The 26,419-nt window shown below is 41.8% G+C and overlaps 1 protein-coding gene across 3 annotated transcripts in view; it reads right to left on the reverse strand.

Annotated features, from left to right (window-relative positions):
- The window catches only part of Nell2 (neural EGFL like 2), a 319,609-nt gene that overhangs the window by 110,836 nt on the left and 182,354 nt on the right, over positions 1-26,419 (reverse strand). For all 3 annotated transcript variants that reach the window (XM_041642655.1, XM_041642656.1, XM_041642657.1), the window contains one exon: positions 17,970-18,095. In XM_041642655.1, the coding sequence (XP_041498589.1) occupies positions 17,970-18,095 (126 nt within the window). The remainder of the gene's footprint in view (positions 1-17,969; positions 18,096-26,419) is intronic.

The raw sequence follows: 26,419 nt of genomic DNA on the forward strand, positions 1-26,419 counted from the left end.
AGACAGAAATCTTTAATAAATAAATAAATTTATAAAAAAAGAATAATAATGACTAACCTCTGAACTTGTAAGTAAGCTCACATAAATGTTTCTTTTTATAAAGTAGCCTTAGTCATGGTGTCTCTTCATAGTAAGAGAACAGTGACTAAGATACTGGATAAGAACAATAAAGGTTTGGCTGAGCCAAGGCCATGAGAACAGCAAAGTTTACATTTGTGTAATGCTTTGAACAGTAGTCAGACTTCTAGAGAACGCTGCAACAACCTACCTTCTTCTCTTCCGAACACTGCAACAACACCTGCCCTACCTTCTTCTCTTCCGAACACTGCAACAACATACCTGCCCTACCTTCTTCTCTTCCTCCCCCTCTTTTTATTTTTCCTCCTCCTCCTCCTTTTGCCATTCTTTTGGTTGTTTTAGACAGGGTTTCTGTGTAGCCCTGGCTGGTCTGAAATTCACTCGTAGACCAGGCTGGCCTCAAATTCAGACATCAGCCTGTCTCTGCCTCCCAAGTGCTGGGATTAAAGGAATGCAGCATCAAGCTGGCCCTCTCTACCTTCTTAACAGACACTTACAACTTGCTGTTGCAGGAGTCTGACCCAGTGAATAGGAGACAGATTAAAAATGGAAGCAGAGATGCCAGGCGATTGTCCTGGCTTTTATTACGTTAGGGACACAAATGAAGAACCACCATTTTTAGCATTTTAAGTGTCTGTCAAGAGGGAGATAGGAACAGCCTTTGCCTCATGTCAGTAATCCCAACACTCAGGAGGCAGAAGCAGGTGGATCTCTGAATTTGAGCCCTGTGTGGTTTACAGAGTGAGTTCCAAGCCAGCCAGGGCTACACAGTGAGACCCTGCCTAAAATCACCAAAACAGCAACAGAAGGAGGAAGAGAAATAGGAGACGGGATTTATGTTGAGTTTTGTGTGCATGTCTTCAAGGAGGCACATTTGTGTGTATAGTCGTATGTGCACATGTGTGAGGGTGTGTATAAGGCCAGAAGTCAACTGTGGATGTTGGTTTCTGAGAAGCCAGGCGGCTTATTTTGAGGTAGGTTCTCAGGTTAGCCTGGACCTTCCCAAGCCCAAGCAGTTAGACTAGTTGGTTTGCACGATCTAGACACACACACACACACACACACACACACACACACACACACACACACACCATCTTTCTGTCTCTGCTTGAGCAGTACTGGAATCATAGGCATGCACTCCCACTGTGCCCTGCTTTTTATAAGGTGTTGGGTCTAAACTCATCTTCAACCTTTCATAACAAACACTTTGCTGACTGAACTATCTCTCCAGTCTCATAATTTTTAGGAAAAATGGAAACAGATATACTCCAAAGTCATTAATGTCTAGTAATTCTTCTGATGTTTATTCCTGTCACTGTAGGATTTGTCAGAGACATGAGTTAGTTAAAACGCAGACCTTTGACCCTGTTTCTGTATTTAAAGCTCCATGAACTTAGGTTGAACATATCCCTAAACATCTATGAATCGTGTGTTACCTATGCCAGGTCAGTGGGCGAGGCTGCCTGGCTACAGGACCTCTGGCATTCTCTGTGCATCAGCCTTCTTCATGGAAGCCCTTAGTCTCAGGGACTAGAGTGAGGGGAAGGACTTGTGGGCAGGCTGTCACTGTGACCTCTCTGCTGCCGCACAGCAATACAGACCCAGAAATAACTAATGGAGGACACTCTGAGATCTGGCTGAAAATCCAGGTTTAGAATGAAATCATCTGACTGTTTGAGTGCTGAATCATTAAAATGCCCCCAAAGTCTAATAAATCTCTACCGAGAGTCAACTGTGGCCCACGGGTCCATGATTTGTGGCTCAGATGGAGCATTGCTGGCACGGATCCTTCCAGAATTAAAAGTGTACCCTCAAACCCTGTGTTCCATCTGAAGATGGCATGCAATCTCCGTAGCACTGCATATTTAGAAACACAGTGTTACTATGCAGTACGTCTAGTTATTAAGTTATGAATCCCTTTAAGAGAGGGTAGGTAAGAAATGCTGTATGATCCTCCTTTAACTTCCTGTGGTTGGGGTAAACTCAAGGTCTGTTTCTAGGTGATAGTTGTGTATTTGTGTTACTAGAAGCTAAATAGAACCTTTCTTAGGAATAATGAACACTTAGCTTATAGAACAAAAGCAAATAAGACAAAATCCACCTGATCGTGAAAGTAAAGAGTCTGAGCATAAATATAAACCCCTCCCTTCATTAGATGATGCCCCCAACTCTATTGCAGACAACACACTTACTCCGGAGTTACCAGCTCTCCTCAACAATCAGGGAGTGGAGCACCCTTTAAAATACAGCTGCGGACAACTCAACAGTTCTAGTTGTAAGAACAGTGTGCCAGCTTTTATTCTCATTTTTTCTTATTTCCATTACAGCAATTAAAAATCAACAACTTAAAATAACACAGGCTTCTACAGTTGTGTAGGATAGGAATCCACCCAGGTTGACTTGGTTGAAGTCAGTGTGCACAGCAGGGCTATGATTCTGTGGCTTAGGGCAGATGCTGCCTCTGGCTCTCTCCTGCATCTGAGGCCACCCCTCCTCCTGCTCCCACCCCTCCTCCTGCTCCCATCCCCCATCCTGCTCCCACCCCTCCTCCTGCTCCCATCCCCCATCCTGCTCTCACCCCTCCTCCTGCTCCCTGGATTGCTCCTCTAGGCAATCCAGGGAGATTCTCTATTTCAAAGTCCCTTTTCTTACTCATGTCTGAAAGGCCCCTCTGCCAGGGAAGGTCCCAGATTCACAGGGACTGCAGATGAGGGTGTGGACAGAGTCAGGTGCCGCCACTCACGACTGCTCAAGTCCTTGTGTTCATCTTTCATGCAAAGCACTGAGCATGCTTCCTCTCATGGACTTAAAAACAACATACAATAAGTGCAATGTTGCATTTTCAAGGTGGAGACACGGAGGTAAATTTCCCAAGAGCATGTCCAATTGAGAGGAGAGGAAGGACTCAAATTGAAGAGACTTAATTAAGATGTCAGAGATAAGCTAAAATGCCATAGAATGCGCATTGGGAAAAGTGGGTCATAGAGGGCATGTCATCTGATTTGGTTAAATTAGCAAGACGCTATGAAACACCCTGTAGTCATGTTCTGCCTGCATCCTGTTGTTGTTGTTTTGTCTTCTCCATATTTAATGAATGGATGGATGAATGGATGGGTGGATGGATGGGTGGATGGATGGATGAATGGATGGATGGATGGGTGGATAGATGAATGGATGGGTGGATGGATGAATGGATGGGTGGATGGATGGATGGATGGATGGGTGGGTGGGTGGATGGGTGGATGAATGGGTGGATGGATGGATGGATGAATGGATGGGTGTATGTATGTATAGATGGATAAATGAATGGATGGATGGGTGGATGGGTGGGTGGATGGGTGGATGGATGGATGAATGGGTGGGTGGGTGGATGGATGGGTGGATGGGTGGGTAGATGGACGAATGGGTGTATGGATGGATGGGTGGATGAATGGATGGGTGTATGGATGTATGTATGTATGTATGGATGGATGGATGGATAAATGGAGCACACAAATCTGCTTTTAAAACATGCCTCAGTTAATTAACGAGCACACCTTTGTTCTGAAATTTTGGAAAATGGGCTTTTATTAGTCCACACTTAAAGTAAGTTTTTATGTAATTTCAAAAATGACAAATATTTGGTCTTTTAAAAAGAGAAAGTTCTCTCCTCTTTAAAGGAGGCCAGCACTGGCTGTGGGAAGTTTAATCAATTACATAAGCAAGTTTTCATCCAGAAAGAGAAACAATAGCACATGACAAAGGCAGCTGAGCAGTTCAATGCAGGCCTTCATCGGGACTGCAGGGTTGCGAGTGCCTCAGAAACCTAAAAACATGCTTTTGCATCCTCCACAAGACTGGCTCCGTCTCTTGCTATTCCATTCGCACTAAGATGAGTACTACTAAGCAACCTTTTATCCCTACTCTTCCTATTTCTTAAAATGTTTCCTCTCACTTCTTCCTCTCATAAAATGACTATCCACCATAAAAAATGTAATGTGTTTTTATTTAATCTTTTTCATACAATATATTTTGAACATAGTCTTTCCCCTCCCCCAGCTACTCACAGATCTGCCCATCTTCCTACCCACCCAACTTCACTTTATCTCTCTCTCAAAGAAAAAAGGGGAAAGCATAAAGCAAAAATGAAACTCACGACAAACAAACAAAATGCCAGTTAGGCAAAAAATAAACAAACAAAGCAAAGAGTGCAAAAATCACAAACCAACAAACAAAAACAAAACCCCATGGAGTCTGATATGCATTGGGCAACTATTCCTGGGTCTGGGCCCTGCTCCTGAGTGTGGATGACATGCTCAAGCCACTGCACTAAAGAAAATGAATCTTCCCTATCCTACAGATGGCCATATAAATAACTTCCTGTCACCTAGTCAGTGTCCCTCCCCGGGACCCCTCAGGTCATTCATGGCCTTGTCACGAGTGTCCTTGCATGCTCCCTTGTTATTGACTGTGCTCTGTTGCGCCCCAGAACTAATTCAGAGGACATGTATTAGATAGGTTGATAACCCCACTACTACCCATACCACAGCTCCAGTGGAGAGAAAACAGAAGAAGCACAGTAAGAGTTTCTCATTCATTACCTAGCACTTAATAGACTTTCAATGCTCCAGCTTTCCTCTTCTTCAGCTCGATGCTACTTCCTCACTACACTGGGGAGTTATCTCTCCCATGCAGCCAATATGAGCAGCACTGAATGGACTGGCATTTATGCCTTTGTGAGAACCATTCCCCTGTAGTATGGGCTACACCCTTTCCCCCGTAGTGTGGGCTAGACCCAGTGTTTTGCTTCTAATAGCAATAGACTATGGGGGAGGCAACAGAGCGCCAGCTCTGCATTTAGATTGCCAAGACATCCTGTTAGCAGATTCATTCCTGTAACAGCTCTGTGGATGGAGATATTTATTACATTAGAGGGTCCATGCAGTGAGGAGTTAAGGGTGATCTTCCCTCAGCCTCCCGTGTGGCAATGAATCAGCCATAATGAAAGAGGTGAACTTGGAACAAAGCCTTCGCCAGTCCTTGCCAACACCCCGAGTGCAGTCTGAGGACCCCTGAAGCTGTCTGCTCAGTTAGACAGCGCCCAGGTTCTCACTACACCAGCTCTGGAAGATGCTGTGTTTGCCGCTACGCTTGAGGCTCTTTCTTTACTGCAGTAGGTAACTAGCCCAATGGTACTATGTTTAAGAAAATATTATTAGTTATATAAAAGGAAACCTCTTAAAGAGGAGCAGAAACTATATAAAGGAAGAATTAATCACCAAAACAAGTGACAAAAGACAGCCAGCAGAGGCTATTCTTCATCCAGACCACAAGGATATGCCCCACTCCAGCAGAAACACAGGGAAAATGATAATTGTGATATGAAAGCAAACCTCATCTCCACACCCCCAGTCCAAGGTGGGCCATAGCTGTGACACCACTGATATGCCCTGGGATGGGGAAGGAGAGCGGACAAGATCCGGCACTGTCACCCTCCACAGGATTAGAGCAGCAGCTGACCTGGAAGATGAACTCTGCCAGGGAGTGATCAAAAGCAGGAGGGAGCAAGAAGGACCGAGTGCCATCTGTCAGCAATCAAGAAGGGAAGGCTTCTCCAGAGCTCTGGCAATCCTGTCCCCCACAGGCCTCTGTTGCTAAGACACAGCTCTTGTTACACTGCCGGCTTGGGTAATCTTTGCATTCTCCTATGTGAATTTTCAACTCTATGCTTTCCACATAAAAAAAATTGAAAGATAATTCAAACAACACATCCATCTGGAAGAGGAGAAAATTAGGGTTTCCTGACTAACCAAGTCAAAGTGGGTGAGGCTTGCTAACGAGGTCACTTCTGTCATCTATGTGATCAGTGTGCAGGTGGACTTGGCTGCATAGCACTGGAATCTGAAGATCAAACTGTAGCCAACTAGGCTGGAGGTGCAGGCCAGCTGCTGCATGCTGAAGAGCAGGGAGCCTCTGACAGGCCTGGAAATCGCTCTCTGAGCGCTGCAGCTTCCTCCACTCAGTGACAGACTCAGAACAGACTCCTTCCAAGCTTTTCATCTTCCAAAAGGCAATTCTCCTGCCTGAGCCTTTGAGCCCATTCCCTTCTCTTCTGAGCTGAGTGCTAATTGGATGCATGCACATATGTGTTTCAGGAAGGAGATACACATGTAGTTGGCCTCTTGCTAATTGTGCAGACACATCTCATTTCTGCAAGTTTTCTTACCACTGTCTGCAGTTCCCAACACATCAACCCTTACCATTCACTGTGGGACACACTCTCCTGAAATGCTTCCTGGATAATTGTTTTCACTTAACAGTGTGTGTGCATGTGTGCTGATGTGTTATGTATATGTGTGTGTGTGATGTAGGAAGGTCATTGGTTAATTAATAAAGAAACTGCTTGGCCTCATAGGTTAGAACATAGGTGGGTGGAGTAAACAGAACAGAATGCTGGGAGGAAGAGGAAGTGAGGTAAGACACCTCAGAAAGATGTCATGGATCTGCTCTCTAGGGCAGATGCGATGAAGCTCCGACCCAAGATGGACGTAGACTAGAATCTCCCTGGTAAGTCACCTGGTAAGAAATGGGCCAAGCAGTGTTTATATGAATACAGTTTGTGTGTTGTTATTTTGGGGCATAAGCTAGCCAGGCGGCCGGGAGCTGGGTGGCAGGAATGCAGCCCCGCAGCTCCTTCAACATGTACATAATGTGTTATGTGTATTTGTGTGTGATTATTGTGTGTCCATGTGAGTGTGTATGATGCGTTGTGTATATGTGTACATGTGAGATGTGTTATATATGTTTCTGTGTGCTCATGCATGTACTTGTACATGTGCTTGTGTGTGATGTGTGGTGTGTGTGCAATGTGTTGTATGTATACATGTATGTATGCATGTATTGTGAGATGTGTTGTATATATGAGTATGTGGGGCATGCACATAAGTACTCATGTATGTAGAAACCAGAGAAAGACATTTGGTATCTTCTATGATTCACTGTCTTACTGCCTTGAGAAAGCTCCTCTCACTGAACCAGAAGCCTGGCTTTTCTCCTAGGCTGCCAAACGAATGGGCTCCAGAGGGCACTTGTGCTGTACCCCACGATGGATTACAGGATCACATCCATGCCAAGCTTATAATGTGCATGTGAAGGATTCAAATTCGGGTCCTTGTGTTTGCACAGTAATCTCTCCCACCCACTGAGCCGTATCTCTAGCCTCAGGTGATGGTTTTTAGAAATAGTCTGTCATCATTAATTCTTGTAATCCTGGGGCATAGTCTTTTAATTTGCTTTCATAACCTTTGTGTTTTTAAGTTATTCAGTCATAGCTACAAAGTATCATACTACATGGTGAGCTGTAGGAAACAAGTGAGATGTTTTTGCTTCAGGGCATAGATTTGTGAATTTTCAAAGTTAAATATGTCTGACTTAAATTTTAAAACTTAAATTTCATATCTTACATAAAGGTTGATATACACTGTAATTTTATTATAGTTTTCAATTCCAAGAAAACAAGCTATAGAGTGATTAGACACAATTTTTTTTTCTAATAGTCATGGCAATTCAAAGCCATATGATAGGATTGGCCGACAGTAGCTTTGTTGGGATTCCTTAGAAAATAAATCCATATGAAAGGACCCAGACTCATTAGAGTTGTCCCCTGGAAATCCAGTCAAGTTCACTGACTCTCTGGTAGTCTCCTTCCCCACTCTGGGCAGGTGTGTATTCCAGAAAGGTCTCAGATGCCTCCATCTAGCCGTGATCCAGTACTCAGTCTCCACAACAATGGGAACCTCCCTATCTTAGCAAGTATAAAGGATGCTTCACTCCTAGAGAAACTGTTCTTCATTTATCAGAATCTCATTGTCTTTTTTAGGTCCCTATTCTCAGGTACCAAGTAAGGACAGCTAAATAAGTAATAACGGCTGAGGCCACCTTTCCAAGGAAGCTGTCTACTTTATGAAATTAATGACTCAATTTAAAAGCAACCATTGAAAAGCACTGAGACAGAAGGGTCCCAGAGAAATAAAACATTTCCTCAAGAAAAGAGCTTGTCTAACAACAATAATAAGGCAAATAATTCCTCTTAAATGTTTCCCCTGAGCTGGGCATTTTATACCTAAAATAGCTTTATGTAGGATATTTTATTAGGGCAGATACACCTATTTCCACTTCCTGTAATTGTTCTCAACAAGAACTTTTTGTGGCCTCTGTCCTCTGTGTCACTGCCCCAGGATTCTCAACACTTTTACCATTTACACACTAATAGTTACCTCGATACAGATGCACACAATGAATTGTGTGTCTTGTTCAGTACTTGTAGCTTTGATAAATCCACCAAAGGTCATTTTAAAAAGCAATGATAAATTTATTGTCCATTTATACAAAAAATTACTAGCATTAATGTCAACATTTTTAGAAAAAGGCAGAACAAAAGCAATGTTGCTGGCACTTTACAAAATAATATTTTTAAGTGCCTTATGCAAATCACCTTCTCTAACAGTTGACAAAGAAGTGTAAGAAACAGACATGGAAGCTCCTTGAAAGGACAGACATGGCTCAGACAGTCTCCCAGCAGTAAATCATGGTCCGTGTTGACCAAAGCATCCAAGATGGTAGAGAGTGCAGTGACAAAGGAAAGGGAAGGCACATCTGTCATTATGGAATCCCCACTGTGTCTGTATAGTGAATAGGTTAAAGACGCCGAGCAGACAGGAGCTGAGTGCTCCTGCTAGAGACTCGGTTGTACTGACCATTTCAGATGCTAGAAAATGAGGGCTCCCACCACTTCGTGAATGTGAGCACAGGCATAGCAAACACTGTAGAAAGTTAAGTGCTTCCCTGGAAAAGGGAGCGAGGAAGGTACTTGGTTTATCAACAACAACAAAAGTCAAATGTCTACTAGGATTCTTTGTGCTGAGCTGTGTGGCATGGACCAAGTCAGCATCAGATTCCAGGACAGCAATAATCACAACCAGTTGAAGCACACTGGTCAGGAATCTTTGCAGAGCTCTTCGGGGGCCCCACGGATCCTTATGCTGTCTCAGCTGAGTAGGCCTCGAAGTCTATTACAGCACAAATATTCGTTAAGTTAAGATCAGACTTGTCCTCTCTCTCTCTCTCTCTCCTCCTCCTCCTCCTCCTCCTCCTCCTCCTCCTCCTCCTCCTCTTCTTTTTTATCCTCCTTCTTTATATGTACATGCAGGCAAAACACTTATATACATAAAATGAGTAGCATAAATAAAAATGTGCTTCCAAGTTTTAAAGATATCTATGATTCCTTTCTGTAGTTTTAACATTTGTTGCCATATTCATTTAATACTCTAGGGTACAAAGGATGAAACTGATTTTATTTTTCCTTTTATGTGCCTGTCTGTCCCAACACACCTACAAATACCTTCTTTCTTCACTTATTTGTCATGTCTGTGGTGTTGTATACCTGTATCTATATCATCTATATCTGTATCTATATCATCTATATCTGTATCCATATCATCTATATTCATATCTGTATCTATATCATCTATAACTATCTATATCATCTAAATCTATATCTGTATCTATATCATCCATATCTATATTTATATCCTATGCTGGATTATATGCACACACCCACACGTACAACCAGATCTTTAACTATTTAATGTGGTTGAAATCCACTTATTTTCCTTTGTGGTTACTTTTTGTGTCTTTAAAAATGTTGTTCTAGGGGCCTGGAGAGAGAGCTCAGCGCTTAGAAGCACTGACAGCTTTCTGAGAGGACTTGCTCCCCAGACCCATATGACAGCTCACAGCTGTCTGCAACTATAGTTCCAGGGGATACAGCACCTCTTCTGAACTCTGCAGGCATGGCACATGTGCATTGTACACAGATATTCTTGCAAGCAAAAGAAAAAAAGACAAGTATTTAATCACAGAAAGAAGAGCAAAGATACTAGCATGAGGTTGGCCTTGGTGAGAAGAAGGGTTCCTTCCTGTCAACAGGGGGTAACTAAAGGTCTCTGGGTAACTAAAGGAGTTAGTAAGGCATCACCCACTGCACAGAGCCTCCAGAAAACATGAAGTGAGTGGAGAAAGTTAAAGGTAAGCACACCATATAATCCTGATCACTGATACTAATGCAGAATCTCTCAACTTAGCCATTTTCCTAACCTTTGGTTCCATATAATCTGAGTTCCAGGGAATGCACAAGAAAATTAATGGTCCCTTTGAAAAGTAAACAATGAAAGCATTCAGTCAAAAGAGTCCCAGGGAAATAAATAATTTCCTCATTAGCACAGTTAGGCTATAGAAACACTAGCATCTCAGACACCTATCTCAAGGTACCCATTGCACCCCTTTTGTTCCCTGTGATAACCAAGTTGTCAGGTGAGTCAGTGAAGTGGGGAGACATCCTTCCCTGTGTCACAATCACTGTCCAAAGGGGGACAACATACTCCCTAAGCTGGGTAAGACTCTCCCATGCCTTTCCTCAGGCTGTCCTTCCCTTTTCCCCCACTCCTGTTCTCAGTCCAGAGAAACACATGGTGCTAGGGAGGTTCCAGGCAAACGACCACAGAATAAGCCCTTTCCCATTGTAGCCATCAAGCATAGGCACGTGAAGAACCTCTGAGGCACACGCCTTCCACTCAGGTGTCTATTTTGATAATACAAAGTTCTTAATTTTATCTTTATTCATCAGGTGTTTTGTTTGATCTATTTCACACAGCCTGCACCTACAAGACACTGCCTGTAGGGATTCTAGAGTTATCCAAATAAGTGACAAAGAGACACTTTTTTTTTCAGAAAAGTAATCAAGATTTTAAAAAATAAAATCAATGCATAAAAAAGTCACATCGCAAAGACCCTGAAGAATGGGCTTTAAATGTTTTGAGTCACAAAATGCAAAGCCTGTCTCTTTCCCCCACTTCTCTCCAGTTCTCTCCTTTCTTTTTCTTTTTCTCTTCTCCTTCCTTTTATCTCCTCCTCTTTCATTTCCCTTGTGTCCCCCCCTCCCTCCTCCTCACCCCCTTTCCTTGTCAGTTTAACCAATTTTTCTTCCTTAATGGACGTGGAAAGGGAAGAAATTACAAATCATTAATTAGGGATATGATACGATCTTAGAAATAAATTATATTAATTAGCTCATAGACGTTTTAACTGCTGCAGTATTTGGAAAAACGGTCAAGGAGTAGTAGCTGCTGTGTGACTATGTTGGAGGCCTAGAGAACACTTCTGTTAATGACAGATTAAGACTGTGTGTGAGGTGGGGACTAGGAGGTTTCTCTTGCAGTTGGAGCTAATGAACCAAGAGAGTCGACAAGAAAGTTTAATTATTGGACGGTACAAATTAAATAGTGCATGTCTACATAAAATATGAATCTTTTCCCTCTATTTATTTCCAAACTATTGATGAATAGACAAATGATGACCGACCAATGCTAAGGATGCCTAGGCTTTTCTATTGCTTTGCTTTGCTGCTCACTATGGAACAGCAGGTAGGCAGCAAACATCAGGAAGCTGAAGCTTCCTCATTCGAGAAAATCGGGAGCTTGGGAAAGATTGTCCACCAACCTTAGCAGTATATCACCCAGTTCAAAGCACTTGCATTTTAAGCATGCGCAACTCTACCAACCAATGGGAAGCAGTTATGCTAGCGCACCAAACTGCCGGACCAGCAGAGTAAGGTTTAAAAAGTATGAAAAGCTTCCTGTATCCGTTAGACCTGGATGCTAAAACGTCGATGTGTTGCTCTTGAAGTTCACTTTAAATGTCTGTGATGAATTTTTATTTGAGACTAAAACTTTAGTTCTAAGGGTCTTTTGAGCACCGTTGAAAATGCCAATTTTGTTTGGCCAAGGAATCTTCAACAGTTTGAAAGAGAGAAACACAGTTATAAAACATTTACAACAACGGGCACAAGAAGTGAAGGAGAGAAAACTTGGGAATCAGCCACGAATGGGGGAGAGAAGAAGATTCTGCAGGGCCTCAGAGGCTTCAGGTGCAGCGGGAGGGGCTCATCCACTACTCTCAGAGACACAACTATAACATTATCAGAGAAACCGAGTCCAACTCAGATCTTACAGCATCGCATAAAGGACTGTGCTAGATGACAGTGCACAAGGCAATCTGTCAGAGGAGGTTCATCTGTGAGCCCTAGTGCAGAGGTTCACAACTGGAGCGGGGTGGGAAGGGACTGCCTTGACAATGTTTTCAACATCCTAGGTAAAAATATAAGCCACATATCCACCTCCACCCCCAGAAATCCAGCTTTTGGGTACAGCTACAAGCTCTTAAACTGACAGACTCAGATAGAGTAGATGGGAATGTAAGGGCCAGAAATCTTTCTCCTCTGTAAAGGAAGCAGAGGAAATGGGTTAGGTGGAAAGGCCAGAGCCTCATTAAGGAAATATGTTTCTGTCCTCTGCCAGACTCTTAAAGTCTTGGCTCCTCTCTAATCAGCACAAAAGCCTTAACCTAAGCAGCTTTTCCGAAATGATCTCAGCTCTCTTTTGCATTCTGCTGAAGAGACAATCGGTCCATATCCTGAGAAACTCTGGAACTGAAAGGGGAAATTTCCCCTCAGTGGTCAGAAGCAAATAGTACTTGGTGAGGTTTCATCCCGAAGAGGCACGCAGAGAGAGAGAGAAAGACAACACAGGAAGTGTGCCATAACAGGGTATGGGTATCTGTGGATTCGCTGCAGCTAGGCTTGCGACCCACATGAACTCAGACCAGAAATGAAGCTCTGGAAGCAGTTGCCATGGGAAACACCAGCCTGGGCCTCTTACTTAAGCCCTGGAACACGCTTGTATTGTTACAAGAAAAGCAGGGAATCGCTGCAAGGGATAAATAGACATGAAGCTGTCCCAAGTGTCTGAGGGCACATCATCAGATGCATCAAAACCACCAGAACTCTTGGTTGTAAGAAGTACATCTTTGACTCTGGGCAGTGGTAGCACAAGCCTTTGATCCCAGCACTCAGGAGGCAGAGGAAGGCTTATCTTTGTGAGTTAAAGGCCACCCTAGTCTACAAGAGGTAGTTCCAAGACAGTGATATCTGTTACACAGAGAAACCCTATCTTGAAAAACAAACCAAACCAAACCAAACCATCTTCAGCCGTACTCTCTTAGATGCAGCAGGTTGGATCTTAGTTTTTCTGGTTAAATATTAACATGAAATTCATATTTATTGACATCATTAATATAGTAAGGTGTGAGCTCTATTCCCCATTATTTACAGGGACTTCTGATGTATTATTTTTATGTTAAAAACCATCTCTTTCAAAATGCTTCACAACTTGCTCTGCTTAACAGTTTAACTAAGGAAAAGGGAACTTGTTCCCATCATTTGTAAATGTTTAGGTTGGACTGACCAAAGAACAGGAATTTGCAAACCCATTGTCCTGTCTCTTAAACACCTTTGTACCTGCGAGATGTATTTAGTTATGTCCCATGGGAAGAGACGTCACTTTTCATCTGTGTTTTATGCAAACAATTTGATTTCAAGGATGAGCTCCCTCTGCTCTGGCATGTAGAATAGCATTTTGTGCACAGTGTGATCACTGTAGTAACAACGTTGGGTGGACAAATACATGAAATGACACATTAGTCAGAAGTATTAGAGAATATCTTTCCTATTATAGATTCAGATTTTTTGCCAAGGACTATGGTAGACTCCTCTTCTCTGGAAAGTCTATGAATTATGGATACCCTCATTTTATCTAATGAAGAATATGCAATTGGGGGAGAGATTAGAAGACAAGAACACGTTTTCAGGTGCCGTCCAACTTTATGATTTTAGCTACTTTTGCTACTTTTATGAATCATCTGATCACAAGGTAGACTCCAAAAGAAAGTCTCATTCATTTTCACCTTCCCTCCGGCCCTGTGGTGGGAAAGCTAATCTTGCACCATTTGTTTTCATATGCAGGTATAGTAATCCACAGACTAGCATCAGATATTACAAACATACTCACGGCATCCCTGAGCAGGCCTTGGCGTGATACTGAAGAGAAAGACATTTTAGAAAACCAGCATAAGGGACACGTCAAAGTAAACTCACTGTCTCTCACCAAGGTATAAGGGACCCATCAAGGGAAGCTCACTGTCTCTCACCAAGGTATGGAAGCTGCTGATGGCAGCTTTCCTGCCTCTCAGACACTGAAGAAAACCATCACAAAATGTGTATGCAATTGTTCTTCCACTACAAAAAGTCTCAATTAGGGGCTGTTTCTTCAAGTGGCCTTAGTAATTCACACAAGACTTGAGAAAGAAAAACGTTTAAGTATATACTTAGCATAATCTTGACTTGATTCTTCAGCTTTTCACTTCCTAATATGGAGCATAAAAGCTCTCCTGAGCAACCAGGTGCTGTCGACCGTGTCCCCTGAACATTACAGTCATGGCTGTCTTCATTAGAGCAGCAGTGACACCCACAGGATACCCACAAGCTTGGGTCTGCTGAGGCTCCCCCATCAGCAGTGACACCCACAGGACACCCACAAGCTTGGGTCTCCTGAGGCTCCTCCATCAGAAGGGATAGACTGTCACCTGAGCTTCCAGGCACTTCCTTCATCTGCCCCAGATAGGTCTCAGGACGTGATAGTTTGTATAAAGTATGAAGGTAACCTCAACTGAGACGCTATCTATGTTGCCAAGGGAAAATCATCATCTAAGTTGGGGTGAGATTTTTCACTAACACAGCTATGCTTCTGTAGGTAACCCCTCATCTTTACTGCGGTAAGTAAGCCTAGTGAACCAAGCTAGACTTGGATGTAAATGTTGCTTTTTTCTATTGCTTCCATTCCCCTGGGTTAGTAGATATTTGTGTGCATGGACCAGTAAAATTTCAGTACAATATGGGAACATGGCAGAGTCAAAGGAGAAACTGGAAGAAAGAGCTTCATTGTCCCTGCTGTGGGGGATGAAGCTCAGCAGTCTGAGGCTAGAGCGTCAGTGGGGATATCCATATTGTCCTTCTCTACACAGTAGAGAATGGTGTTTCTTCTTAATATATTTAGTAGCCATGGTGTTTCCGATACAAGTGGTAAGACATGCAACTAAGGATGAGTTGTCTAACATGAAAAATCTGTGGGAAAAATCCCTATGGGGCACATTTTTTCTGTGTCTTAGGAGGTAATGTGAATCTTTAATGAATGCAATCTGCCAATGGCACAAGGGGGCATCCTGAGACTCAAAGATGAACCAAAGAGCATGCTGAATCTGAAAGGGGTCAGGACTGTAAGGGAGTGGCAGAAGTCACTCTTACAATGTCCCTACTTAGGGTGTTAAGTTATGCAATTGAGGCTGGACTCTCTGTCCAAAAAGAACTTTACCAGATAAAAATTGCAATCAGAAAAAAGATATGAAAAATGTTATCCTTCATGCTGGCCTCAAAGCCAGCACATGGGGACAGCAGACAGTCGAAGGCTAAAATGATATGGTTTGGTGACTCCAACTGTTTCTTTCTTGGACTGGGTGGCAGTGAGTATTCAGAGATGTTGCCATCCCTCTGTTTGAAAACATCACTACCAATGCCCCCTCCATGTGCCAAAGATCACCTAACAAAAACCCCAACACCAGACAGAAGGAGCTGTCTTTGAGTTGTTGGTCAGGCTGGTACAAGAGGCTCCCAAAGCATATGACATGTTGCTATTACTCTTGGCAGACACCAGAGGTGGGAGGTACCTATTGTTGAAAATACCATGCATTTCTGACACAGAGCCCAAGGCACGCCGAGCTGAAACTCACCTGAATATCTCCTCTATGAGTAATACCTCCATGGTACCAGAAGGCACAATGAAAGCTTCCAAAATGACACAAGCAACAGTTCTCCCCAGTTATGATGCCAATGAACAACTACAATGACCATTATAACATTCTTCAGAACATTGTAAGGTAAGGTACAGATATGCGGAAAAGAAAACCATACACCAGTTAGTTACAATAACTAAAAGGTAAAGAAAGAAACTTGTGTAATAGGACAAAGAATACCCCCAGAAGCCATGAAATTCATTGCTGGGGTGAGCTGCCTGCCCATCACCTGTTGGCCTGGGAGCCCCAAGACTCCCCAAGCAATATGGACCATCTCAACATGGCTGTTGGTTCACTGCTAGAACTAAAGGGTGAGACCGGACTGCTGAAAATACTGTATACTCTGGATGTGGGATATGGAGACACCAAGGAGGACTGAGTCATAAGTGTCTGCCTTGCTGAGTAGCTCACCTAGTGCCGGGACTGCTGGGAGAGAACCAACGCCAATGGACCAACCTCACTCTGGATCTTTGTGCTATGTTGTCAGCATAACAGGAAAGGGAGCCATTTGGTATTAGAACGGCATGAGTGCTAAGAGTGTAAGCAACTATATTCTGTATGGATTTAAGTTTTGTTCAAATTCCTACAGGAACAAATTCACACCTGGCAGGGTAAATCCAGTGACAAGCCACCCACGTCTAGGGAGTTATAGGCCAGAGTCGGGAAGATTCTACGTTTTCATAGTTGTTGTTTGTTTGTTTGTTTGTAGATATTATTGCTACTTTTTTATGTTTAATGACTATGATGTTACTATCAAATTGCTCCTTAAAGGAGGATGACTATATGTCTTTCTTTGGGTTCACCTTCTTATTTAGCTTCTCTAGGATCACGAATTATAGGCTCAATGTCTGAAAAAGCATGGGATAAAACCGGACTGGCTGAACATAGAGGACAATGAGGACTGCTGAGAAGTCAAGATCAATGACACTGGGTTTTGATCCTACTGCATGCATACTGGCTTTGTGGGAGCCTAGGCAGTTTGGATGCTCACCTTACTAGACCTCAAAGGAGGTGAGTGGTCCTTGGACTTCCCACAAGGCAGGGAACCCCTACTGCTCTTTGGGCTGATGAGGGAGGGGGACTTGATTGGGGGAGGGGGAGGGATATGGGAGGCAGAGGAGGGGAGGAGGCAGAAATCTTTAATAAATAAATAAATAAATAAACAAACAAATTGCTCCTGAAACATTGGTGTTTATGTCGATAGGATTATTGTGGCTGTCAGTCTTGGTCAGAGGAGCAGAGACGCTTCCTGCGGTAAATGGTGGTTAGTGTACACACATTTAGTTTATCAAATTCCAGAAATAAATTATTCTTTTTTGTTGTAGCACCATGTCCCAATGCCCATAAGCAAAGAAAATAGCAAAATATCTATATCATTCCCTTTAAGACTCAGATCATCATGGAAAAAAGGGCAGAAAAATGTACGAGCTGAAGGAAGAGTGTCATTGACTCCCTTCAAGAACAGCATCCATTGCTATCTCACTCAGAGAAGCTGTGTGTGAGGCTAGAGACCCTCAAGATTAGGTCTCTTGGGGTTCCCTTATAAGAGTTGTCAGGCAAGTCACTAGATCCATGCCTGATAATCCAGCCAGTCTTTTCTGTACCCCCATTCTAGCTTTATATACTTCTATTCCAGATGCAGAGTTACGTACAGCTTCTCTTGGGAGGTGCCAAAGTGTATGAGTGTGAAATTGTAGCTGAGAAAGAGTTTTATCTATACAGCCACAAGGAACATGCGTGCTGCAGTGAGACTTCTCAGTGATCTAGCTGTTTTAGGATCACCCACGCTCAGGTGCATAACCGTTCAATCATGCTTTAATAGGCCAAATAAACTCACAGGTTCCCTAAGCAAGACTTAGCTGTAACTATAACCTGGTCTGTTGCTAATGCCCTAAAAGACTTAGTAAACATTTCTTCATGTCTCCCGAGTAAAGTTCATGCAATAGCAAATACTCTCTTCTTCAGGGAAGAATCACAGCTAAATGCCAAATCAAGATGCAATGGTTTCCACTTTATTTTTTTGTTATGAGGAAACATTTATGACATACTTCTTAGAAATTTAAGAACAAACAAACCCAAGACAGGAAATACTCTTTCGAGTAGGCAGCACTTACCTGTACATGAGTAATCATCGATCCTGATGTACCCAGTTTTACAGATGCACATAAAAGAGCCAGGTGTGTTCACACACATGGTGTTCTCGCGGCAGTAGTGGCGCCCTTCAGCACACTCGTCAATGTCTACAAAGGAAAAGTAGGTCCAAGGTCAATGGTGGCCAATACTCCAGAATTTTCCAATAATTTTATTTTTGTCAAGAAGAGAGGAATAGCAACTAATTGAACTGCATTTTGAAAGAGCATTCAAAAATAGCTCCTTTAATAAGAATGTTTGATGTTCACAGGATGGAAAGCATGTTAGCTTTTATCAGCGTTTTCTACTGCAGTTTCAAAAGGGCCTGCCAGTTTTGACTTATATCGTTAAGAACAGCTTTTGAAATCCTTAGTGCATTCATCTAATCGTGTTTGATAAAATGAGTCAGAAAGAGTAAATCAGGCTGCCAGAGCATCTTGAAATCTTAGTCAGTGAGCCGAGCAACTGTTGCCTTTGACTCACTGGCTGTTCTGTGCACCTTGGGGAGCCCTTGGAGGAAGTAAGTAAAGTATTCGCTGCACACAGAACGTGACGGACTTCACTGGAAAGTGAGAATCCAAGAACAGCAGTTTATTAGAGCTACTAACAGAGCAATAGCTACCCTACTAAGTGTCTGAATGCAGACAGGATTACAGTATGGAGACCAGAATCAGAAGAGAAATTATGAAGTACTAGAATATAAAATGGGAGATCATACATGTTAATTCTTACTTTAAGTATAAAAGCTTAGAGATGATAAGCACAATAAGCAGGGGTGAAGAAGGTGAATGTTAACAATAAACCTCCTTATTTAATTGTACCTGCTTTACATGGAACATAAAGCACGTGTCAAATACTTGCTGCTGATATCCTTTACTTTGAACTGAGGAGAAGGCTCAGGTAAGAAGGTACCTGGCGCACAAACACAAGGAACTAAGTTCTAGGCACAGCACTGTGTAAAAGCTAGAGTGCAGGCATGCACCGCCAATCCCCATGGCTGGGAAAATGGAATGAATCCGGGACAAAAAGATAAAGGAATCAAGAAAAGTTGAGAACGTAATGGAGTTATCAGGCAAAACTGGGAGGAGTAAGAAAGTGGTTTTTTATTTATTTTTCATTGCTTTATAAATAATATCATCCAAAATTTCCACTTCCTCCCCTCTTCTCCTTACCCTCCTGCTCCCCTACTCACCCCCCCGCCCCCGTCCAGTCCTAAGAGAGGGCAGGGAACTCTGCCCTGTGGGAAGTCCAAGTCCCCCCCCCCCCCCCTCGCTACATCCAGGCTAAGGAAGGTGTGCATCCAAATAGACTAGGATCCCAAAAAGTCAGTACATTCAGTAGAGACAAATCCCAGTGCCATTATCATTAGTTTCTCAGTCTGCCCCAATTGTCAGTCACATTCAGAGGGTCCAGAAAGTGTTGGTCAATGGATTAATGCTATAGTTAGAGAGGACAAAGGAATTCTATTGGCTTGCTTCACTGTATATCCCTACTGATGACAATAAAATTTAAGAAATATAAATTTTGTTGAAAATTTTTACCACAAAGAAAATAACTATTTGAAAATATAAACATTCAACCCAATTTAATTATTATATAATGAATTCATATATAAATTATTACTTGATATATTATTAATATGCATAATTCCTTTGCATTAATGCATCAGGTAAAAATTATAAACACTAGGTGAGTCTCTCCACCATGTCAGATTTTAAGCATCCTTTACCAGGGTTTACCTATCTGATCATCCCCTCCTGCAACCTCTCCAAATCCCCAGATCTAGTCCAAGTCTTACACTCAGTGCTTTGGCCTGGTCTGGCCACCCCTGTCTATACCAAGCTCTAGACTTCCTCTGGTATTTCTATTCCTTCATAAAACCAACAGGTCCCCTTCATAGCACACTGAACATTTCCTCCCAGACAGATCCTGCATATTCTTCCCCAGGGTCGATCTGCCTAGTCCTTTCTCTACTCGTCTCCCCCCCACCCCAAACACCATACCTACAAACTCTAGGACCAGACCAAGATTCATAGCCTGAATGCCAGCCAGTCTGTGTCAACCTGATTTTATTCTACCTAAGTCATACACAACATTTCTGCCCAACCTGGTCCACACATCCTGTGTTCTAACCACACTTGATCTAATCATATAAGGCATAGAACTAGCATAAGAAGTTCACATATTCAAATTTCATTTCACAAATTCAAACAATATGAGACATCAAGGCAGTAACTCTACTCCAAATTCAATAAAGAGATAGAAAGATGAAAAAGGACTCAAGCTGAAGCAAAGATGAAATTTAAAAGCTCAATAACTCAATTAGAAAACTTAAGGGAACACCTTACAAGTACAATGAAGCAAGCAGAAGATGAAATGCCAGGATGTGAAGCTAAATCGCAGGATCTAGTCAAAATAAACAAAATATGAATTTTTATTAAAAACACAGAAAAGAAACATACAAGAAATATGGGACCCAATAAACAGACCCCATTACATTACAAGAATAGATGAAGGAGAATAATTCCAGGTCAGTGTCCTAAATCAGATCTTAAACAAGATCATAGAAGAAAATTTCTCCAGGCTAAGGAAAGACATACCTATACAGAGTCAAGAAGAACATAGAACACCAAGTAGCCAAGACCAGAATAGAAACTGTGTATGGTGTATTCATTGTTAAAACACTAAGCACACATAACAAATAAAAAATATTGAAAATTGCAAGGAAAGGCACAAGCACTTACAAAGGAAAACCATTTAGAAAAACAGATGGTTTTTCAATGACAACTTTGAAATCCAGAAGAGGCTAGAAAAAAGACCATGACAGCCAAACTAGATTAATATGCTCAGCAAACTATCTGATATGAAGGAGGAAAACAAAACTTTTCATAGTACAAAATACCTAAAATAATTTTATCCAACAGACCAAATCTAAAAAACAAAAAACTCAGAAAGCAATATTTGATGCTGAAGAAAAGAATGAGCATAGCAGAGTCTGTAGAAATAAAACCGAAGCAATAATCCCTGAAACACAAAGCAACACCAAGAACACATGACTGTAATCAACACACAATTTTCAATAATAATTTTAAATATTAGCACTCTTAATTATTCTGTCAAAAGACACAAAATGACTGAATGGATCAAGATACAAAATCCAAGTATATATTGTCTTCAAGAAATACAGGGATGTCAAGATTAGGAGAAATAGTTTTCCCTGAGGAAGATCCACCAAGAAGTTTATTTATGATCTCCCAATTAATTATCCATTACCAATTTGTCAGATCTGAGATTATATACATGCAAGTAACATTATACAGACTGAGAATGTTATATTTAAAAAATATTCATATATATTTATTGTGTGACTATATCCTATATATATACTATATACTACACAGTGTAATGCATGCTGTGTGGTATATGTTATATATTCAATGTATATTCATATATATCACACATTCTAAAATACATGCATATATATACCTATGCACACACACACATATATATGTGTGTGTGTAGATAGGTAGATAGATAGATAGATAGATAGATAGATAGATAGATAGAGACAAAAATCTGAGAGGAGACAAGAATTTGAATGAAATGGGTTGGCTGGGGAAAGGAATAAAAATGATGTAATTGTAATTTCTAAATATAAATCTACCCCAAATCCTGAATTCTCTATGATGGAATACAGGCAACTAATTTAAAGTAGCTCTATGAGAACTCTAATACAATTTTCTGCTGAGAGACAACTAGGAAACATATTAGGTTTTCTGTGTTGTGGACAATACATAAACCAACGCGGTTGGAATTGTACCATTAAAATTCATTCACAAAACAGGTATTTGATATACTCCAGGATAGTATATAGTATGTAACCAGAGTTGAGACCATTACCTGCATTACTTATTTCTGTCTTGACAATATCTTGGAAGGTGACTTCTAAGCCAGTGAAGCCAGTGAATACTATAGAATGAGCCCATAAACTTTTAAAGGCTGGTTTCATGACAATTTAAAAATAACCATCAGATTTTCTAATTTTCTAGAATACTATTTCTTATTCTATGCTACTTCTGAATCTTTGCACTGGTTGGAAAAACAAGTATTATAGTCTACAAATTACCTAACTAAATAGTCTGAGATAATGTGATGAGAACCCATTAGCTAGGGTCTTGAGACCATAAAGAGAATCATATGGAATTATTAGAGTACTTGGTTTGCTCAGTGGAAGAATAACTCAGCCCTGTGAGAGGTTCTGTAAAGGCAAAAGTTACTAATAATAACCAGACAAAACAAAATAAAAAATACTAACATTGAGTCCTCAAGCTTAAGCCTATGAATGAACTACAAAAGTGTATCGAGAAGTGTGTGTGCACAAGGGTAGAATTTAAATTGCAGAATGAAGAATATAACTCAGTGACAACACTGGCTACCACAAGCAGGAATTACTCTGCTCATACATGGAACGGCATCTTCACAAACAAGTGAGGCTCTTGGAAAAGACAGCAGCTTCAGAGACCAGAGCAAGATTGTAGAGATCCTGGCTCAAATAAGGTTCTACAGTAATCTCCAAAGACAGCATCCTGTAGAAAATGCCCATTCCCAAATAACTTGCTGCAAATCTGGCAACTCACACTTGGAAGCACCTGTGAGGCATCCCAAGAACACTTAAAGCATTATGAACTCTGATTATACCAAAATCCTATGGGGCAATGTGAGCAAAACAGACTGTGAATTAAGATTAATTTTGTCAATGTGAACCTAGTACAACCACACACATGGTGGAGAATATCAGTTATAAGCATAAAGAGGAGCAATTTGTACAAGGGGAAAACTGACCTATCTACCATCACTGCTGCTCCTCCTGGAATCTACAGCCCACAGAAATGTGAGATCCTGACCAGCTTAATGTCTGTTTCTGAATTCTTCCTAAATAAAACCCAGTGTGTTGCTATGGGGTCATAAAGCAAAACCAAGCAGGTTATTTAATCGGAGCTATTTAGGAACTTCAACTTGGAGTTTACAGAGATGTTGAGTCTATGTTCAAAGGCTGTCAAGGGACAAGCTTAGAGCTTGGGGCAGCATCCTAAGGGAGAAGGGGGCCAAATACCAATCTTCCATCAGCACTGTGAACAGAACATGTCTTCATTCCTCACACCCGGCCTTCAGAGAAAGCCCCACAAAGCTGTGTTTAATGTCCTAATATTATAAGTTGCTGGAAAGTCATGCCCAATGCTGTGTACAGATTCTTGCAGACAATAGCATCTGAAAAGTATTCAGGCATAAATCAAGTGCCAACTTGGTTCACAGTGTATTTCAGCTTTAAGAACCAAACTAAAACTTAAATGAGCCAAACTCTCAGATTCATTTTTACTGTTTAAAAATTTATCAAATGTCTTCTTGTAAAAAGCTTTATTGGATTTTTGGTCATGTTTTGATGATTCTAAGTGTCGGACTACTATCATGACTTCTGCTAAGCAGAAAGAACTGTAGTCAGAATGGGCTGCCAAGTAGAAATACTCAGTCACTAGGCACGTCTCTGCCTAAAAAAGAGTACATTCATTGCTCAACAATGTAGTTCTTAATGCCTCTTCCAAAATTCAATACCAATAAATTACAACACAGACTTGGGGGGGGGGGGGGGCTGGGAAGACAACCCAGCAGCTAGCATGCTCACCCTGTAAGCATGACGTATCAGCTCCCAGCGCCCCTGTAAAATTCAAACAAACAATCAAGGTATGATAGGCAAATGTGTGTAATCCCAGAACCAGTGAGACAGAGACAGGTGGACCCTGGGGTTCACTGGTCAGCCAGTCTAGAATGAACAGGTGAGTCCTAGGCCAGCGAGGGACCCAGTGTCAAACAGACAAGCAAATAAGGAAGACAGCTCCCGAGGAATGACATCCTAGATTAATGTCTGGCATCCATGTATGTGTGTGTGTGTATGTGTGTATGCATACACACATACACACACACACACATGAATATGTACCATACACACACACACACACACACACACACACAATCTGACATATATTGGCTTATAAACCAAGAAAAAGATATCATGTCAGTAATACCTCATTCCAGTAGCTATCTCTTGAATCTGGCACCTCACATACAGAATCCTAGAATCTCTGAGGAAATTTCATGGTTCCTTGGCAACAGAGTAGTCCATGTTCAAATAGTTTTCAGTTCCATCTCACTAAAGTTCCACTTCCCCTTCACAGCACACATCAGCAAATTCCAAGCTTTCTGATGGTTGTTTATCTTTAATATTCATTTTTATTCACTGAGCATAAAATGGTCGTGCACTCTGCTCCAGATACTGCATTAGAGATGGCAAAGACAAGCTCTGGCTGAGGAAATGCCAGCATAAGTAAATGCCAATGTCATGAATGCTGCAGAGTGCACAACAGAAACCTGGGCAATGAGCACTGAGTAGGAGGCAATGGGCCCCATTAATGGACAGGCAGGGTCTGTTCTTAGCACTTGTTAATGCACTTGGCAATATTAATGACTTCACATCTGAGCGTTCCACTCTCACTTGAGAAAAACCAGAACTTATTCATATATATTCGTATATAATAGCAAAAAGTCTTATGTGCTTGATGCTAGCTCTTAAAATATTCCTGTGAGGGAAAGGAATCAAAGAAAAGTTAAATGGTGGGGCCAGGTTCAAGGTGGGTTTGGGGGAAAGGCTGGCTTTAAGCAAAAGATATCTACGCCTTTGTTCGGAAGGGCTGTTGTGGAAATGATGTCTATACGGTCTAAAGTTGAGCATGGACCAGATTGTAGAGGCAGCAAGAGAATGCAATATGGGAAATAAGTGGATATGTGGTTATGGCATGGAGGTGTACTATCTACAAGAGCAAGAAGAAATTCATGATTATATTCTTAATGATTTAATAAAACTCTTAGATTTAAGTGGTTGAACCTCTCGGCTTAGCCACTCTAGTTTTTAACAGTGTCTACAAGTATATGCTATACGATGAGACATCTCATGCCCATTTTCAGTGGAACCCACGCCCCTGTCTGTCTTGCATGTGCACTGACTCTATGTTGAGTTGGGAGCCTGGAATGGCACCCACTGCAGCACAACAGCCAGCGTCTGTCAAGGCCTTAATTCCATCATCACAGGTAGATTTTCAAGTTGGTGGCCATTTTTCAGAGTGTCAGATCTAACACAGAGGAGGAGATCCCTATGGCTGAAGTGGCTTCTGCTTCTCTACAGGTTTGTAGGACAGGAAGCATAGCCCACCAAACTAAAGTGCAGAAGTAAACCCTGTTTCTTATATTTGGAGACTTTCTTTTGGGCCTTGGAACTTTAAACTGGTCTATTTTAGAAACAAGGAATTTATAAATTTCCCTTTTCCATCTTAAAGATGATATTAAATCCGTAATTACTCAGAAGCACGGAGTTGTCTAGCTGAGATGAACTTCATAAATTGCATAGCTTAACTGGGGTAATTAATGATCAAAGAGACAAGCAAGGGAAGCCAGAGACAAAGAGGAGGCAGGATTCAGACCTCAACTCTGTGGGCCACAGAAAAGAATTTGCCTTTATTCTATGAGAAATAGAAAGGGTTGAAAGGACGGGGTCATCGAATCATGTCTGTGAGTTTGGGAAATTCCTGTCTGCAGAAGTTTTAGGAAGTTGAAGAATAAGAACCACAGAAATAGCATTTCTAGACTCAGGTCCAAAATGAATGTCCTTTCTGGACTTCTTTTTGGACTAAACCTGGAGGCAGTGAGCACTTAAAGACCCCTCCTCCTACCAGCCCTCCAGCCCCTGCCGCCCTCACTCACTGCAGCCCCCTGCCACTCTGCCTTCTCTCTTGAATGCCAGCAACTCTGTCCTGCTTTGAAATGATCCTGTATTTCTAAAATGAAAGCATTCATTTTGACTGCATCCTGCAAAAGCACCAGGTGAGAATTTTAGGAAGCACCATGGGCTTCGGGAGCAGCCAATGTAGTGTCCGGGTCCTGCGGTTCTTTTCTGAGAGTCCACAGACCAGCAATAGTTATTGCTATGCTGGGGCTCAGCAGCCATGAAACACCAACTGGACAAATCTGGAGAGAGATCAACACAATTCACAAACCGGAAACAGACTTAGTTCTGCAGAACCTTAGTCTGGAATGAGAGCTGAGAGAAACATTTGGAGAGATGAGAGTGCTATTAAAATTAAAAATTTGCAAGTCTAACTAAGTTATTCAGTAGAAAATCAGCACAGAACAAAGTGCCATTTACAAATAAGGCTGCCTTCAAGGGAGCTGCCAGCATCACAGGTTGTGAAGTCAGTGGCATCAAAGAGGCCATTTACCAAGATAATCCTTATAGATTCACAACCACATCCACCTGAGTGCAGACTAAAACATAATTCTGCAACATACAAAATTTCATTTGTCACCTCCAAACAGTGCTCACAAATTG

Source organism: Microtus oregoni, unplaced genomic scaffold (genome assembly GCF_018167655.1).
Source record: "Microtus oregoni isolate MIOR12 unplaced genomic scaffold, Mior012 000077F_ref0000221, whole genome shotgun sequence".
Taxonomy (NCBI): Eukaryota; Metazoa; Chordata; class Mammalia; order Rodentia; family Cricetidae; genus Microtus; species Microtus oregoni.